We start from the raw sequence: 14,712 nt of genomic DNA on the forward strand, positions 1-14,712 counted from the left end.
TTTATTAGCTGATCAGGTGGAAAACACTAGTTTAGGGCAGTGATCGGGGTTAAGTAACTGCTTTAAACTACCAACTTAAAGTACTGTACGAAATTCTGGCGATCATCTACATCCAGCTTCTAGATAACTAGTTAGTTAAATCAATTTTCGTTCATTATAGCTCATTATAAGTCCTGTAATCCTAAATGAATAAACAGTTTGAAAATTAAAGTGATTAGCTGATCAGGTACAGGGAAACATTACATATATATTTTATTTTTTTCCTTTAACCCTGACTCCCAATCTAGCTAATTCCAAAGATAAGCTTACACACTAACACAGCTGCAGTTTATTAATCACAGTGGGTTTAATCTGTGGGCTGATTCAGAGACGTGTATTTTTAACCAGCTAGCAGAAACATATCATCTCAGTTTACGTGGTTAGATACCGTTACCTTTCTGTTAGTAAAATCTCCGTATATCCAGATCTGTTTTAAAATCAGCTGAAGCTGCTGCGTCCCGATCCCGCTGCTAAATCTCACAGCGAGGGGGCGGGGCTTCCCCAACAGCAAACTGCCTCTGCTCCGCGCGCCGCAAAACCAGCAAGCTGATTGGCTGTTTCTACTGAGAGGCGTGACTTAATACCTGAACCGGCTCCGTGATTGGTCCGGTCTGTCTCCTCATTAATAGTACAGCTGACCTGAGCGAACTGATATCATTTTTGGGGGGGACAAATCCACCTGTTTCTAATATTGGGTGGGACATGTCCCACCCATCCCCCCCGGTTCCTACGCCTATGGACAGGATTATGAATCAAACAGACTCAGTTAAACAGCGGTACAGACTTTTGGCAGACAGAAATCGGTAAGTAAACTAATAGTTTTTCTAATATTTTTTGGATTACATTTGGATTGTACTGATTTCTAGTGTCAGAAACTTTGAAATGGAAGTGTCAGTTCGATGGCTGGTTTATACTAATATATAACCTAAAAATTGAAAGTATAAAAGTTTATAAAATCCAAGTTTGTATGTCTTCTTTAGGAGATTTGGGCAAGACTATTTGGGCCAGAATATTTTGATTAATGTTACTGTCTCTTGTAACTTGTATCTTGTTGCTGTAGATTTCAGCTTTCTAGCAATAGTTTTAATTTTCATTTAATTATAGATATGAATAAAGAAAGAAAACATTTTTACTCATTGGGGATGACTGTGTTATCTATACTAGAGGTCTGCACTCTCGCGGGACCCGTCAGAATATGTTGCGGCGCGGGACAGAATTTAATTGTTGTTGGCGGGAGCGGGAGTTTAATCAATCCAGATTACATGTAGTCCCGCTCGCGCTAATGGATAAATAGTTAAGAAATTGTAATAATTAAGCTATGATTCCAATGAAAGCATCAACAACTCTCAAGAAAAATCTCAAAGCAGAGGATGGACCGACACACGCACGCACGCACAGAGATGGGAGATTTTCAGCATCTCCAATTCACCTGACAGCATGTGTTTGGACTGTGGTAGGAAACGTGACAGCACTATTCAACACTGAATTGCTGTTTTAATAAATACATAAGTAAATTTGAAGTACTAAATGTAATTAATTAAACTCTTATAAGGACCGCCGGAGCGGCAGAAATGTGTATGTGGCGGGCGGGTGCGGGATTAAAATATTTTTGGCTGGAGCGGGCGGTAACGAGACAAAAACACGCGGGAGCGGGTTTAAAAAAAAGCAGTCCCGCGCAGACCTCTAATCTATACCATATCAGTTTGTAATTCATTCAGGTTTGGTCTTATGTTTTAAACAAATCTCACACAACCATTCATTGTTCTACAGATAAAAATAATATATGTGGATTCGGTGCGTTACATCAAACAGGCTCATCAAGTATAGGATACCTTAAAGCTGATATCTGAAATTGGAATGTTTAACATAAAGTTATAAGACTATATAAGACAATTGTATACTGTAACTATGAGGAAATTAAGATAATATAGAAATAAAAATAAAAGAATAACAATTGTCAGTAAATGCACCCCCTTTTAAATCCTGCCACCTTATTATTATAGTCATGATATTTATACAGGTGTTATATATTTATCCTGAATGTCTACTAACCAAAATATTTCATAGTTGGTTGTACAGATAAAAAGTATAGTTAATTTTATACTTCTCATCCAACCACGATCCGATTCTGTCACACAAGACCAGACGGTTGGATCCAAACGCAGGTTTATTAATCCAAAGTCAGAAAAAAACAGGCAAACAAATCAGGCAAGGGCAAATCCAAAAATCGAAGTCAAAATAACAGAGCAGGATCAGAATAACCAGAAAAAAACGAGAGATAACAAGAAACGCTTCGAAATGCAGTAGAGATTTTTTTAATGCAGTAGAGATACTAACAATACGTTGCATCAGTGCTAGAGAACATGTCTGGAAGGTGAACTGCCAGGGTGAATTGTGACAGATTCACTCTAGATGGTTTTTTTTTTAACGATAAAAAGACAGAACGTCATTTTAAGAGCTTGCTTAATCCATTTCACAACCACTCCTTGTGTGTTTGGGTCACTGTTCTGCTGAAACACTTTATTTTGTCCAAGGTTTGAGGGTATATTGAAAAAGAATATGTTGGAAAAGTCCTTTCTCATTATTTCATCCATGTTGTGCATGTGTAACTGTCCCCCAGAACATGTTGCTACCACCACCATGCTCCTGATTTCTGTTGTTCTTTCTGCAGATGCTGGATCTTTGGTGTGCTCCTGCTGATAAAAACAGGTGAGAACATATTTTCCTCAGTGCACAGCTTCTTCTGTAGTTTTCCCTATAGTGAAAAAAGTAGATTATAGTATACTAAGCATTTTTATGCTATAGTGCACTAAAGTGTTCTTGTAGCCACATTATTAATTAGTATATTTAAAGAGTGATAAAATGGAACAACTTTTTGTACATATTATACTTTAATTGTATAAAAATAGTACAAAAGTCTTACCTAATTTGTGCTAAGTGTACTTAACTGTACTAAAATGGAACTATTTTGTATTTACTTAAGTAACATTTAAACATACTGCTCCATGTATGTAACCTTTTATTTTAAATAAGCTTACACATTTAATGAGTATTACAACTTTATCACTATTTATTATACACCAGGTACTAAAATGTGCTAAAAATGTATGTTAAATATGTGTGATCTACTTAAATTAGAGTACAAATATTGTTCTTGTGTTTGCACATTTCTAGTATACATGGTTGGGTATAAAAATATATTTGAATATACTGTACTACAATTTTTAGCCTGTTACAAATTGACTTTATATTTTTTTAATTAGTAGTAGTAACTTAATTTACTTTTTAAAAAGGTACATAATACATTGCACTTTAAGTGAACTACTGTAACAGTTGTTTTTAACACACTTTGCTAAAAAATGTCCAAAAGTATATTTGGAAATAAGTATTTTAGAACTATATTGAATTACATTAAACTAAAAGTGTACTTCATAGTAGTCTATTTTTTTAAATACACTATATTGTACTTTTTAAAAAGTATGATCAAAATTTGATGAAAGCAAAATATTAATGTACTTTTAATATAAGTACATAAATCTGTAGATATTTCCCAATATGTTTTAAGTAAAATTAAGTATTTTTCTTTTTACCAGGGTTTACTAATAATTTTTTTTCTCAGTGTCTTTGCAGGAGATTGAAGGTGTAACAGGAGATTCTGTCATACTTAAATGTGCAAACATCAACAAATCACTGCAGGATACAGTCCGTGTGTTCTGGAGATACAGGGATAGTAAAACTGTGTACAACATAATCAATGGAACAGAGAAGTTGGGTGAACAGGAAGCAGCGTTCAGAGGCAGAGTCCAGGGTTTCCCAGAAGAGTGGAAAAAAGGCAATTTCTCCATCAGACTGAACAATGTGATGATGTCTGATTCAGGACCGTACAGCTGCTTCATTCCTCAACTCCACCATCATACAAAACTACAGCTAAATGTTAAAGGTGTGTATGCACTGTTAAAATTTAACCTTTTTTACCAGTTCTTTGCATTTAATTATCTTTTCAGCATCCATACAAATAAAAAACAATTTGCATAGGTTCATGCAAAAGAATGGTTCTTAATTAAAGCTTTATGTAACAACGACAGACAAACAATCATTTGAATGCAATTAAAGGGGCACTAAACCCCTTGATTTTAGCTGACTCCATGCTCAGCTCAAATTTGACAAATGCTTTTTAAAAAATGGTAGAAGTAGTTTTGGAGGGGCACTGGTTGATGTATGGGTTTAGAGGAGGGGCCATTGACAGCAATGAGACACAGATGATTGGACATCACAAGATTTAAAAGCGTTTTTAAAGGTTATAAATTATTTATAACATTTTAAACAGGACTGGTTAAATGTTGTTTCATATACAAGGAGAAACTCATCTACATAGCACCAAATAGTTTCATTGTTAGTTGTAGGTCAAAGAACCCTTTTCAGTACTTCACAGAATCCTTTGCATATCGTGTACTAGATTTTTTTATTTGAGTCTGGGCTGATTAATCTTTTTTTATTTTATATAATGTGGATGACAGGAGCAAATCGCCGCTGTCCTATGAAAAACACTTCTCCATTTTTATCGATTTTTAGTTTACTACATAATCTGAACAGACAAACTGTCCCTTACACTGTGCCAAAATTTCTTGATGAACAGACCAATAGAAACTTTTCAAAATGACCTGAAATAAACTTTTTTTTACATGGACTTCCATTGAAATTGAAGGTTTTTTCCCTCTCCTGTAAAGTTGCTGTTTTGGAGATAAGTGTTTTTCATTGGACAGCGACAAAATAAGAACCACAGGCCTGTTTCTCAAACTGAGTCTTGTGGAAATGCACTTTCCTGCATTAAAGCTAATAAAAAAAAAAACAGCTTTTATGTTTTAAGGCTTTGGGTATTGATATGGAGTGTTGGAGTATTTTTGTATTTTATGTAAATGCTAATGATGTTTAACACAACGCCAAAGTATAGTATTGTAAAAAAAAAAGAAAAGAAAATCAATAGTTCAAAATGTCTTCCTTGAGGCTTTAAATACAGAAATATTGTAAGAAGGTGGAGGAGGCAGGATGCAAGTGCAAGTCTTTTTTATTATCCATATTTAAACTAACAAAGAAAAGAACACTAGGGATTATAAAAAGAAAAGGTAACTAAAACAAAACACTATGAAACAGGATAAACTAAAATACTGAACCAAACAAGCAAACTAAGCAAACAAAGAAACAAACTAAATAAAGCAAACCTGAGACACTGAGGACAAACACCACAACAGGTCTGAGGCTAAACAACACATTTAAACACGATCTGGAAAGATTAACGAACACGGTCAAACAAAGCGCGACAGAGAACAATGGATCACATGAGGTATTTATACACAGGCACACACTAGGGACACCTGTGGAAGTAATGAGGGGGCGGAGTTACAAATGAGACACAAGGTGACAACACTAATGGCTTGGGCAGGGCTAGGGCGGGGCTAGGGCGGAGACAGAACAATAACAAAACAATGCCATGTGCTCAAAAAGCACATGGCTGGAAACACAAGACAGGAAAACAGGGCAGGAGCACAGAAAACCAAAAGAGGGAAAAACACAGGACAGACACAGGCTAATATGTGACATTACCCCCCCTCAACGGCACCACTACCAGAGACGCCGAGAGAGAGGGAACAGAAAAACAAAAGACAGGGCTAGACAAGACCTGGGGACGAACACAGGGGCTGGAACAGAGTCAGGAAACTAGACAGGGGGTACTAATTTGGACTGGAACGGAGACTGGACAGGTGGTAGAAACAGAGACTGGATAGGGGATGAGAACAGAGACTGGACAGAGGGCTGTACATTGGACAAGGACACAGACTGGACAGGGGGCTGAACTAGAGACTGGACATGTGGCTGGACATTGGACAATGATGCAGACTGTACAGGGGGCTGGACATTGGGCAGGGATGCAGACAGGTCAGGGGACATGAACAAAGACTGGACAGGGGGCTTAGACTGGACAGGGGACAAGGACTGGACAAAAGACTGGACAGGGGACAAGGACTGGACAGGGGGCCGAGACTGGACAGGGGACAAGGACTGGACAAAAGACTGGACAGGGGACAAGGACTGGACAGGGGGCCGAGACTGGACAGGGGACAAGGACTGGACAAAAGACTGGACACGGGGCTTAGACTGGACAGAGGGTTGGACACTAGACAGGGATGGAGACTGGACAGTGGCCGGGAACTGGGACTGGACAAGACTGGGCAGGGGAACTGGGACAAACACACTTACTGGGACTGACACAAATATGGTGACAGGGACGGGAACAGGAAAACCACCAGGGACAGGAACGGGAACAAACACAGACACGGGGACCAGGACAGGGAGAGACATGGGTACAAACAAAATAGGATGCCCAGGACTGGCAAAAGTTCTTGAGGTCTGTGAGACCAGCCTGGGCACAGTTCTGGGGGTTGGCCTGGGAGCTGGTCTGGGGGTGTACAAAGTTCTGGGAGCAGGCACAGGGTCAGAGGCGGCCGGAGCCGCGGGCACAGGGTCAGAGGCGGCCGGAGCCGCGGGCACAGGGTCAGAGGCGGCCGGAGCCGCGGGCACAGGGTCAGAGGCGGCCGGAGCCGCGGGCACAAGGTCAGAGGCGGCCGGAGCCGCGGGCACAGGGTCAGAGGCGGCCGGAGCCGCGGGCACAGGGTCAGAGGCGGCCGGAGCCGCGGGCACAGGGTCTGGAGAAGTGGGTACCACGTGGGCGGCAGGCACTGCTGGAGCTGAGGCTGGAGCAGCGGGAGCTGCTGGAGCTGGAGCTGAGGGTGGAGCAGCGGGAGCTGCTGGAGCTGGAGCAGCGGGAGCTGCTGGCGCTGGAGCAGCGGGAGCTGCTGGCGCTGGTGCTGAGGCTGGAGCAGCGGGAGCTGCTGGCGCTGGAGCTGAGGCTGGATCAGCGGGAGCTGCTGGCGCTGGAGCTGAGGCTGGAGCAGCGGGAGCTGCTGGCGCTGGAGCTGAGGCTGGAGCAGCGGGAGCTGCTGGCGCTGGAGCTGAGGCTGGAGCAGCGGGAGCTGCTGGCGCTGGAGCTGAGGCTGGAGCAGCGGGAGCTGCTGGCGCTGGAGCTGAAGTAGCGGGAGCTGCTGGTGCTGGAGCTGAAGTAGTGGGAACTGCTGGTGCTGGAGCTGAAGCAGCGGGAGCTGCTGGTGCTGGAGCTGAAGCAGCGGGAGCTGCTGGTGCTGGAGCTGAAGCAGCGGGAGCTGCTGGTGCTGGAGCTGAAGCAGCGGGAGCTGCTGGTGCTGGAGCTGAAGCAGCGGGAGCTGCTGGTGCTGGAGCTGGGGCAGCGGGAGCTGCTGGAGCTGGGGCAGCAGGTGCTGGAGCTGGAGCTGGGGCAGCAGGTGCTGGAGCTGGAGCTGGGGCAGCAGGTGCTGGAGCTGGAGCTGGGGCAGCGGGAGCTGCTGGAGCTGGGGCAGCGGGAGCTGCTGGAGCTGGAGCAGCGGGAGCTGCTGGCGCTGGAGCAGCGGGAGCTGCTGGCGCTGGAGCAGCGGGAGCTGCTGGCGCTGGAGCAGCGGGAGCTGCTGGCGCTGGAGCAGCGGGAGCTGCTGGCGCTGGTGCTGAGGCTGGAGCAGCGGGAGCTGCTGGCGCTGGAGCTGAGGCTGGATCAGCGGGAGCTGCTGGCGCTGGAGCTGAGGCTGGAGCAGCGGGAGCTGCTGGCGCTGGAGCTGAGGCTGGAGCAGCGGGAGCTGCTGGCGCTGGAGCTGAGGCTGGAGCAGCGGGAGCTGCTGGCGCTGGAGCTGAGGCTGGAGCAGCGGGAGCTGCTGGCGCTGGAGCTGAGGCTGGAGCAGCGGGAGCTGCTGGCGCTGGAGCTGAAGTAGCGGGAGCTGCTGGTGCTGGAGCTGAAGCAGCGGGAGCTGCTGGAGCTGGAGCTGAAGTAGCGGGAGCTGCTGGCGCTGGAGCTGAAGTAGCGGGAGCTGCTGGAGCTGGAGCTGAAGCAGCGGGAGCTGCTGGAGCTGGTGCTCTTGAAAATCTGAGCTTCAGTAGCTCAAAGAATCCCTCCACAGTCTTTGCCTTTTCAGGCCTTTGGTCAGACACAATGTCTGCCCATTGTGAAGCCCTATCCCTCAGTAAAGTCTTGACAAAAAGTACCTTTATAAGTTCTGGAAGGGTAGGGCACAACAAATGGTCGAGGTAGATGGAGCACTGCATAATGAAGCCCTCACAGGTCCCGTGTTCCCCATCATATTCACAGGGGAAGACATCAACGAGGGTAACACCAGCGGCTGTCCATCTTGAAGCTTGGAAACAAGGCTCTCCAAAAACTCCTGCTGTTCCTGCATTGCCGAATACAGACTTGCTACATCCTCAGATGGTCGCGCTTTATGTAACAAGGAGGAGGAGGCAGGATGCAAGTGCAAGTCTTTTTTATTATCCATATTTAAACTAACAAAGAAAAGAACACTAGGGATTATAAAAAGAAAAGGTAACTAAAACAAAACACTATGAAACAGAGGATAAACTAAAATACTGAACCAAACAAGCAAACAAAGCAAACAAAGAAACAAACTAAATAAAGCAAACCTGAGACACTGAGGACAAACAACACAACAGGTCTGAGGCTAAACAAAACATTTAAACACGATCTGGAAAGATTAACGAACACGGTCAAACAAAGCGCGACAGAGAACAATGGATCACATGAGGTATTTATACACAGGCACACACTAGGGACACCTGTGGAAGTAATGAGGGGGCGGAGTTACAAATGAGACACAAGGTGACAACACTAATGGCTTGGGCAGGGCTAGGGCGGGGCTAGGGCGGAGACAGAACAATAACAAAACAATGCCATGTGCTCAAAAAGCACATGGCTGGAAACACAAGACAGGAAAACAGGGCAGGAGCACAGAAAACCAAAAGAGGGAAAAACACAGGACAGACACAGGCTAATATGTGACAAATATACAGAAGTGTTGTCTTGTGTTGTCTCCTGCTCGGTTTATCTCTCTTAAATAAGAAAATTATTTTTCTCTTCCACAGATTCTGTTCCAGATTTAACACCGTCACTTAAGCTGAACCACAGAAACGGTCTAACACATCTGAAGAGCAACAGTATCTTAAACAGACCTGGAAAACACATTATTTTCACTGTGACTTTTTTGGGACTTTCTTTAAGACCATATGGGCTTGTTTGGATGTGTACTACATCGGTACACGAGGCTAAAAGGTATTTTTCTATATTTACTAATATGCTACAAACATTTGACAAGCAGTATGTCATTTATTATTTCTGATAAAGCTGATTCGCGACATCAGTTGTAAACAAAGAAGTGTTATTTAAATAAAATAATTTTTAAATGAAAATAATATAATTTATCATAAAGGTCTCTGGGACAATATAGACAGATCAAGTGTAACATTATGACCTTGTCCATGGGATGATATTGGTGGTTTCTTCTCAGTCCAACAATGACACTGAGGTGTTTAAAAACACCAGCAGCACTTCTGCATCTGAACCACTTGCACCAGTACCAGTGTGTTTATTAAGTTATTTTTACTTTATCCTGGGGTTTACCTGCTTTGAGATCAACTGTTCCACAACTGGATTCAACAACCCTCTAGGCTGGAGAGCTACTAGTCTGGAGCACCCTATGCCATTACACTTCATTTTCCAAAACAGAATTATTTTTTTGTAGCCACGTAATGGCTAGGAAAATATCTGGCTCGGGACCCAGCTATAATGTCACTTGCACCACACCATTATTTAAATCTTATCACATAACCTCATAATCACAGAATTATCAAAGAAATTAGAGTAAATTAGAATTGAATGATTATGAAGAGTATAGTCTTCATTTAAGCAAACTGATCCAGCAGCAAATCATAACAATGTTGAACAGTGCTGCTCAGAACATCTATATATATATATATTTCTTTCTATGAGCTGTGAAGGAGGAAGTGAGGTTAGACGTGCTGAATTTCACATGATTCATTGACTCGTGCGCTGCACTGTCTTGCAGAAGTTCTTCATTAGAAAGCGCATGCAGTTGTGAGAAATGAAGCATGTGGTTGGGTGCTTTCTTGTAACTTACTTCCTGTCTTATCTGTATCTATGCTTCTCTTCTTGGTAGCCACATGAAAACCCTTTGTTTAGCACCTTTTGATTGTTGACAGAAGGTTAACAATGTTCATAATTCACAAGCGTATATAAATACAATACATACATACAGCGTGCTCATTTAATTCACTTATTGTACAGAGCCTGGTGATGTACTCATTGTTTAATTTAGCACTATAAACACAGCGTCACTACTGCATGAGTTCATAAAGACGCTTACACTTTATTTATGGCAGGATTACAAGGTTTCTGGTCTTTGCATCACCCTGACAATCATTTTAAAGCTAATCTTGATAAAATCTAATCAAATACCCTTGTTTAGAACTGCAGATCATCTTTAGCACACTCTAATCTACACTGCAACTTCCGTAACTGTAAAATGTGCGTTAACCACGTGTGAACTGCTAAAGTACAAATATAAACCTGTGGCTTTTAGAGGCATGAGAAAACATGCCCTAGATACAGATCAGATATTATGGAGGTTTTTTTTTGGCTGGTTTTGTTTCCATTAAAGGTTAATTTCACACAAAGGCTGATTGGTTAAGTTTATCTGTGTAAAAATCCAGAATATGAAAAAAAGTACACTGCTCTTAGGGTGGGTGAAAATAAAATCATAATGTTTTAGGGTATTTTGGCGATATTCATATTATTTGCGATATGAACGAACTATTGCAGCAAAATACAAGTTTGATTTAAAATGCAGATATCTAGTAGAAAAACAATAAATAATGTAACATCACTAATGTAAATGTAACAAAACAATCTTAAACAATACTGACATACGGAACATTTAGTGCAGGGACATAAACTGTAAGAATATGGAGGAGTTTTGCCCTACTATTTTCTTTGTTTAAAGGGTTAATCTGTGTGTTACTAAATCAGCATTTAACCTAATCAGTATGTTATTTAAGCATATAGCATGATTCATTATGATTCACATTGTGACTTAGGATGTACATATATTGTGTCTTTGTGCTTAAACCACAAGGCCGGGTAGCGGTTTATTCCACAGGTGTCCAGATATACTGTGTTTTTTCCAGCGAAACAATGGGTTTCTGTACATGTAATCTACAGAATGGTTAACTATGTCTGATAAGATTGGGGTGACGGGTTTCTCGGCTGACGTACATAACTAATAAGTGCTTAGACATAAAGATCCGGGGGGGTGTGAGGAGTCTCCTCACACACCAATGGACCAATGCCATGCGAATGCTTGTATAATTCGGTTCACTATCAGAGTAGACGAGCAGAGTTGTGTGGGGGAGAGCTTCTCCCCGTTGGGACTAAAGAGCCAATCTGACGAAACTACAATTTTTGGACTGTATCTCTTTTCTTCTTTATGACGTATCAAGCCAGATACTTCATAAATCCGAACAATAGATCAATAATCTTACATAAACTATTATACATAAAAACTTAAACTCTTAAAGCTTTACAGTAATCATTTCAAAGAAAGAATCATTTTATATTATGATATATATTTATATATTACTTCAAATCTCATAACAATATTATTGTGAACGATATGATATGGCACACCCTTAGACTGTACTGTAAAGAGCAGGTGCTGGTGCAAGTTTTTAGACCAGCCAAGCAGGAGCTCACCTGATCAGCTGTTCAAACACTCAGTCTGACTGGTTCAACAAGTGATATCAGCTGTGTTCCAGAATGAGAATTAGTTGTTTACAATAAGTATTACCTTTGCACCTGGGCACTGTGCTGGTATGTGCTGTACTGCTTTTCAATTCAGATGAAAGCATGTTCTTTGGGTTAAGTTTATGACTAAAATGATCTAAAATGTTTGAGAACCACTGATCTAAGAAACACTTTCTACTAGACTTTTAGAGTTATTCTACCAGCATGCCTGTTTGGATTTGACTGAATTTAGAGACAATGGTATTATTGGTTTAGGTTCAGTTTTTTTTTATTCAAAGAAAGAAACACACACTACTCATCTATCAGAACACAGCTATCTTTTTGCTAACATCTAAAAGGTAAAATTGAAGCTGGTCAAACAGGTTAAGCTGGTTGAACATGTTAGATTTTGATGCTTTAAATGATCTATGACCGAACCATCTAGACCAGGCTGGTTATCCAACTTACGACCATCCTACAAAAGATTGCAAAAGCAGGTCTTGAGTTGGACTTTTTAGCAGGGAATATTAATATGTTCCATACATTTTTGTATTGAAGTAAAAGAAACAATCACATTCATAAACAAAAACCGAAGGAGAACAGCAACAAAAAATTGCATAGAATCTCATTGAAAATTGAAAATATAAGGTAGACACACCACAGGAATAAATGAATAAATAAATAAATATATATGAAATTGTGATTTTCATTTTCATCTTCAACATTTTTTCATATCTGCAAATATATTTTAAAATAGGAGTTTATTATATATATATATATATATATATATATATATATATATATATATATATATATATATATATATATACACACATATATATATATATATATATATATATATATATATATATATATATATATATATATATATATATATATATATATATATATATATATATATATATATAATATGTTAGTTTTTGATTTCGATATGCTCGCCACCTTTGTTGAAGACTTTTATTTTGTTTTGACTTTTTTAATCTTCCTGGGGTCCGGTCGCAGTAGGAATATCCATCTTTATTCTGAATATTTGTATTTTCTTATACCTATTACCTGTTTAGCTGTACCTGGGGTTACGTATCATTTATACGCCATGTATAAGAATGGGTATGTATCTTGTGCGAACCTAGATAAGTACTTAACCCTACTAAACCCTGTGAGTTAGATTCGTAACGTAGGCCTTGTTTTCCGCCTGGGAATCCCCTAGCTAAGCTAACTAACTAATCCGACACAAACAGAGCCCTAATAATTAAATTTAATATATTAGAACGTATTAAACATTTCCAATATGTGCTTGGTTTAGTTTACCTCACATTTAGCCAGTTTACTGGTCAGGTTTTTGCAAACGTAGCTAGCAGTCGCCAGTCAACTAAGTTAGCTAAGCTAATCCAATGTTGTGTTAGCCTATAGGAAGTTAACCTAGCTAGCTAGCTAGCTATCTTCGTAACCTAGCAAAGAATATTGAATAAACATTATTTTTTGGTTGCATTAGCTATCTAACTAAATTTTTAACCCACGAAAACACTAAACCCAGTTCTGAATACTGATCCAACATTCTGTATTGAGTCAGATAACCTAAATTAGGTAGCTAAATAACCGAGCAGCTCGTTCTTTTAATCATATTGTGTGAGGTTGCTTTTTTAATCATATTGTGCTAATAAGGGCACATAATTATAGTATGTTAAAAACTGTAAGGTTAAAACCCTACTGTAACATACAGAGCTGTAACAACGAGTCAAGAACAGTTTAATAATTTACAGTTTGATATTTTATTCTAGAAATCACGTTGGAACAAATATAACAATTAAATAAAAGCATTTGTTTGTTATTTAATGACCAGAACAGAGTGAAGATGTTTAGTATGGGTCAAAACAATTGTGGCCATCCTTTCCTCTGAATGTGAACTGTGTGAAGACACAGTTTATCTACTCCCTGTAGAAGAAAATATTCCCAGAATCGGGTGGATGTTCTGGAGCAGATATCAGCTGGAACCAGTTGGCACCATGGCATTTCCTAATGCCAGGTTGCCAGGTGTGGGGCAGTGGGGTATAAAGCCCCCTAGAATTAAGCTATAAAGTAGTGAGAGAGTAGTGTTCTTTGGAATAATGGTGCTCTGTCCAATACTTTAAAATTAGATGATTTGTGGAGTTTTGGGATGAGGTGGTAATTCTATAATTTAGTAGTTAAAACAGTTACTCCTATAAAAGCAGGAAAAACTCAGATTAAATACTCTTGATTTTATAAGGAACTACAAAAAAGCAGGTGTCCCAATACTTTTGTCTGCCTTAGCTGACCTTTCAGTCAGATTGTGACCTTGTACTTCCTTTGTGAAATGGTTGTGTAATAATTATCCTGTGGAGAAAGTTTAAACCAGAAGGAACCAGTCTCTTTACATAGGCGTGTGCTACCCTTACTGACCTAAACCTGACTAACTTTAGCTGCTGTAGCTCTTGCACAGACAATGGAGATGTTCAGATACACAAAAACAGGTTTTTCCACCTTCGCCCTCTCTCAGGCACTGTAGCAGATGATGTGGGCATGTTTTGCATCGTACCCATATTACCAGATTCCTATCATGTTTTCTTGTCTGTCCGAACTGTGTGTTTCCTATGCAAAACAGTGTTATGAAAGTTATGAAATAGCTAGCCAGTTTTAATGGTTTTTACTTCAGCATTGGTTTTGTGGTAAACTAACTTGTTTTTGTGTTTGTGTGTTTCAGATGTCTTCCTTTGTCGTGCCTATTGTTGTTACTGCTTATGCACCAAGGTGAGATCCTAACACACCCAGTAAACAAATAACTGAGGCTTCCATTTGTAAGTTTTACATACACAATAGGAAAAAAAAGAATGCACTTATGTAGATGCTACACTCAGAATTTACTTTGAGATAATTCTTTGATTCTGTATGGGAGTCTTGTGTTGGTGTCAGTGAGTCTGCCCCATTTTATG

The 14,712-nt window shown here is 40.5% G+C and overlaps 2 protein-coding genes across 6 annotated transcripts in view; both read left to right on the top strand.

Annotated features, from left to right (window-relative positions):
• The first annotated feature begins 774 nt into the window (after positions 1 to 774).
• Positions 775 to 10,043, top strand: LOC125787121 (myelin-oligodendrocyte glycoprotein-like). The gene is made up of 5 exons (XM_049470887.1): positions 775 to 842; positions 2,711 to 2,748; positions 3,659 to 3,979; positions 9,031 to 9,200; positions 10,011 to 10,043. The coding sequence occupies exons 1-5, from the start codon at positions 775 to 777 to the stop codon at positions 10,041 to 10,043; spliced, it is 630 nt and encodes a 209-aa protein (XP_049326844.1).
• Positions 10,044 to 12,730: 2,687 nt separating this feature from the next.
• The window catches only part of LOC111189606 (CD276 antigen homolog), a 223,566-nt gene continuing 221,584 nt past the window's right edge, over positions 12,731 to 14,712 (top strand). For 4 of the 5 annotated variants that reach the window (XM_049471338.1, XM_049471337.1, XM_049471341.1 and 1 more), the window contains exons 1-2: positions 12,731 to 12,871; positions 14,484 to 14,530. In XM_049471338.1, the coding sequence (XP_049327295.1) occupies positions 12,858 to 12,871; positions 14,484 to 14,530 (61 nt within the window). In that variant the 5' untranslated portion in view covers positions 12,731 to 12,857. The remainder of the gene's footprint in view (positions 12,872 to 14,483; positions 14,531 to 14,712) is intronic. The other variant, XM_049471339.1, reaches the window with a different exon arrangement.

Source organism: Astyanax mexicanus, chromosome 23 (assembly GCF_023375975.1).
Source record: "Astyanax mexicanus isolate ESR-SI-001 chromosome 23, AstMex3_surface, whole genome shotgun sequence".
In the NCBI taxonomy this organism is placed as follows: domain Eukaryota; kingdom Metazoa; phylum Chordata; class Actinopteri; order Characiformes; family Acestrorhamphidae; genus Astyanax; species Astyanax mexicanus.

Excerpts from the sequence above, each read along its gene's own strand:
- LOC125787121 (XM_049470887.1), top strand. The coding sequence starts at position 775 with ATGGACAGGATTATGAATCAAACAGACTCAGTTAAACAGCGGTACAGA. Across the intron at positions 2,749-3,658 it reads GCTCCTGCTGATAAAAACAG|TGTCTTTGCAGGAGATTGAA; the intron begins GTGAGAACATAT and ends TTTTTTTCTCAG. Across the intron at positions 9,201-10,010 it reads TTTGGATGTGTACTACATCG|AAGTTCTTCATTAGAAAGCG; the intron begins GTACACGAGGCT and ends ACTGTCTTGCAG.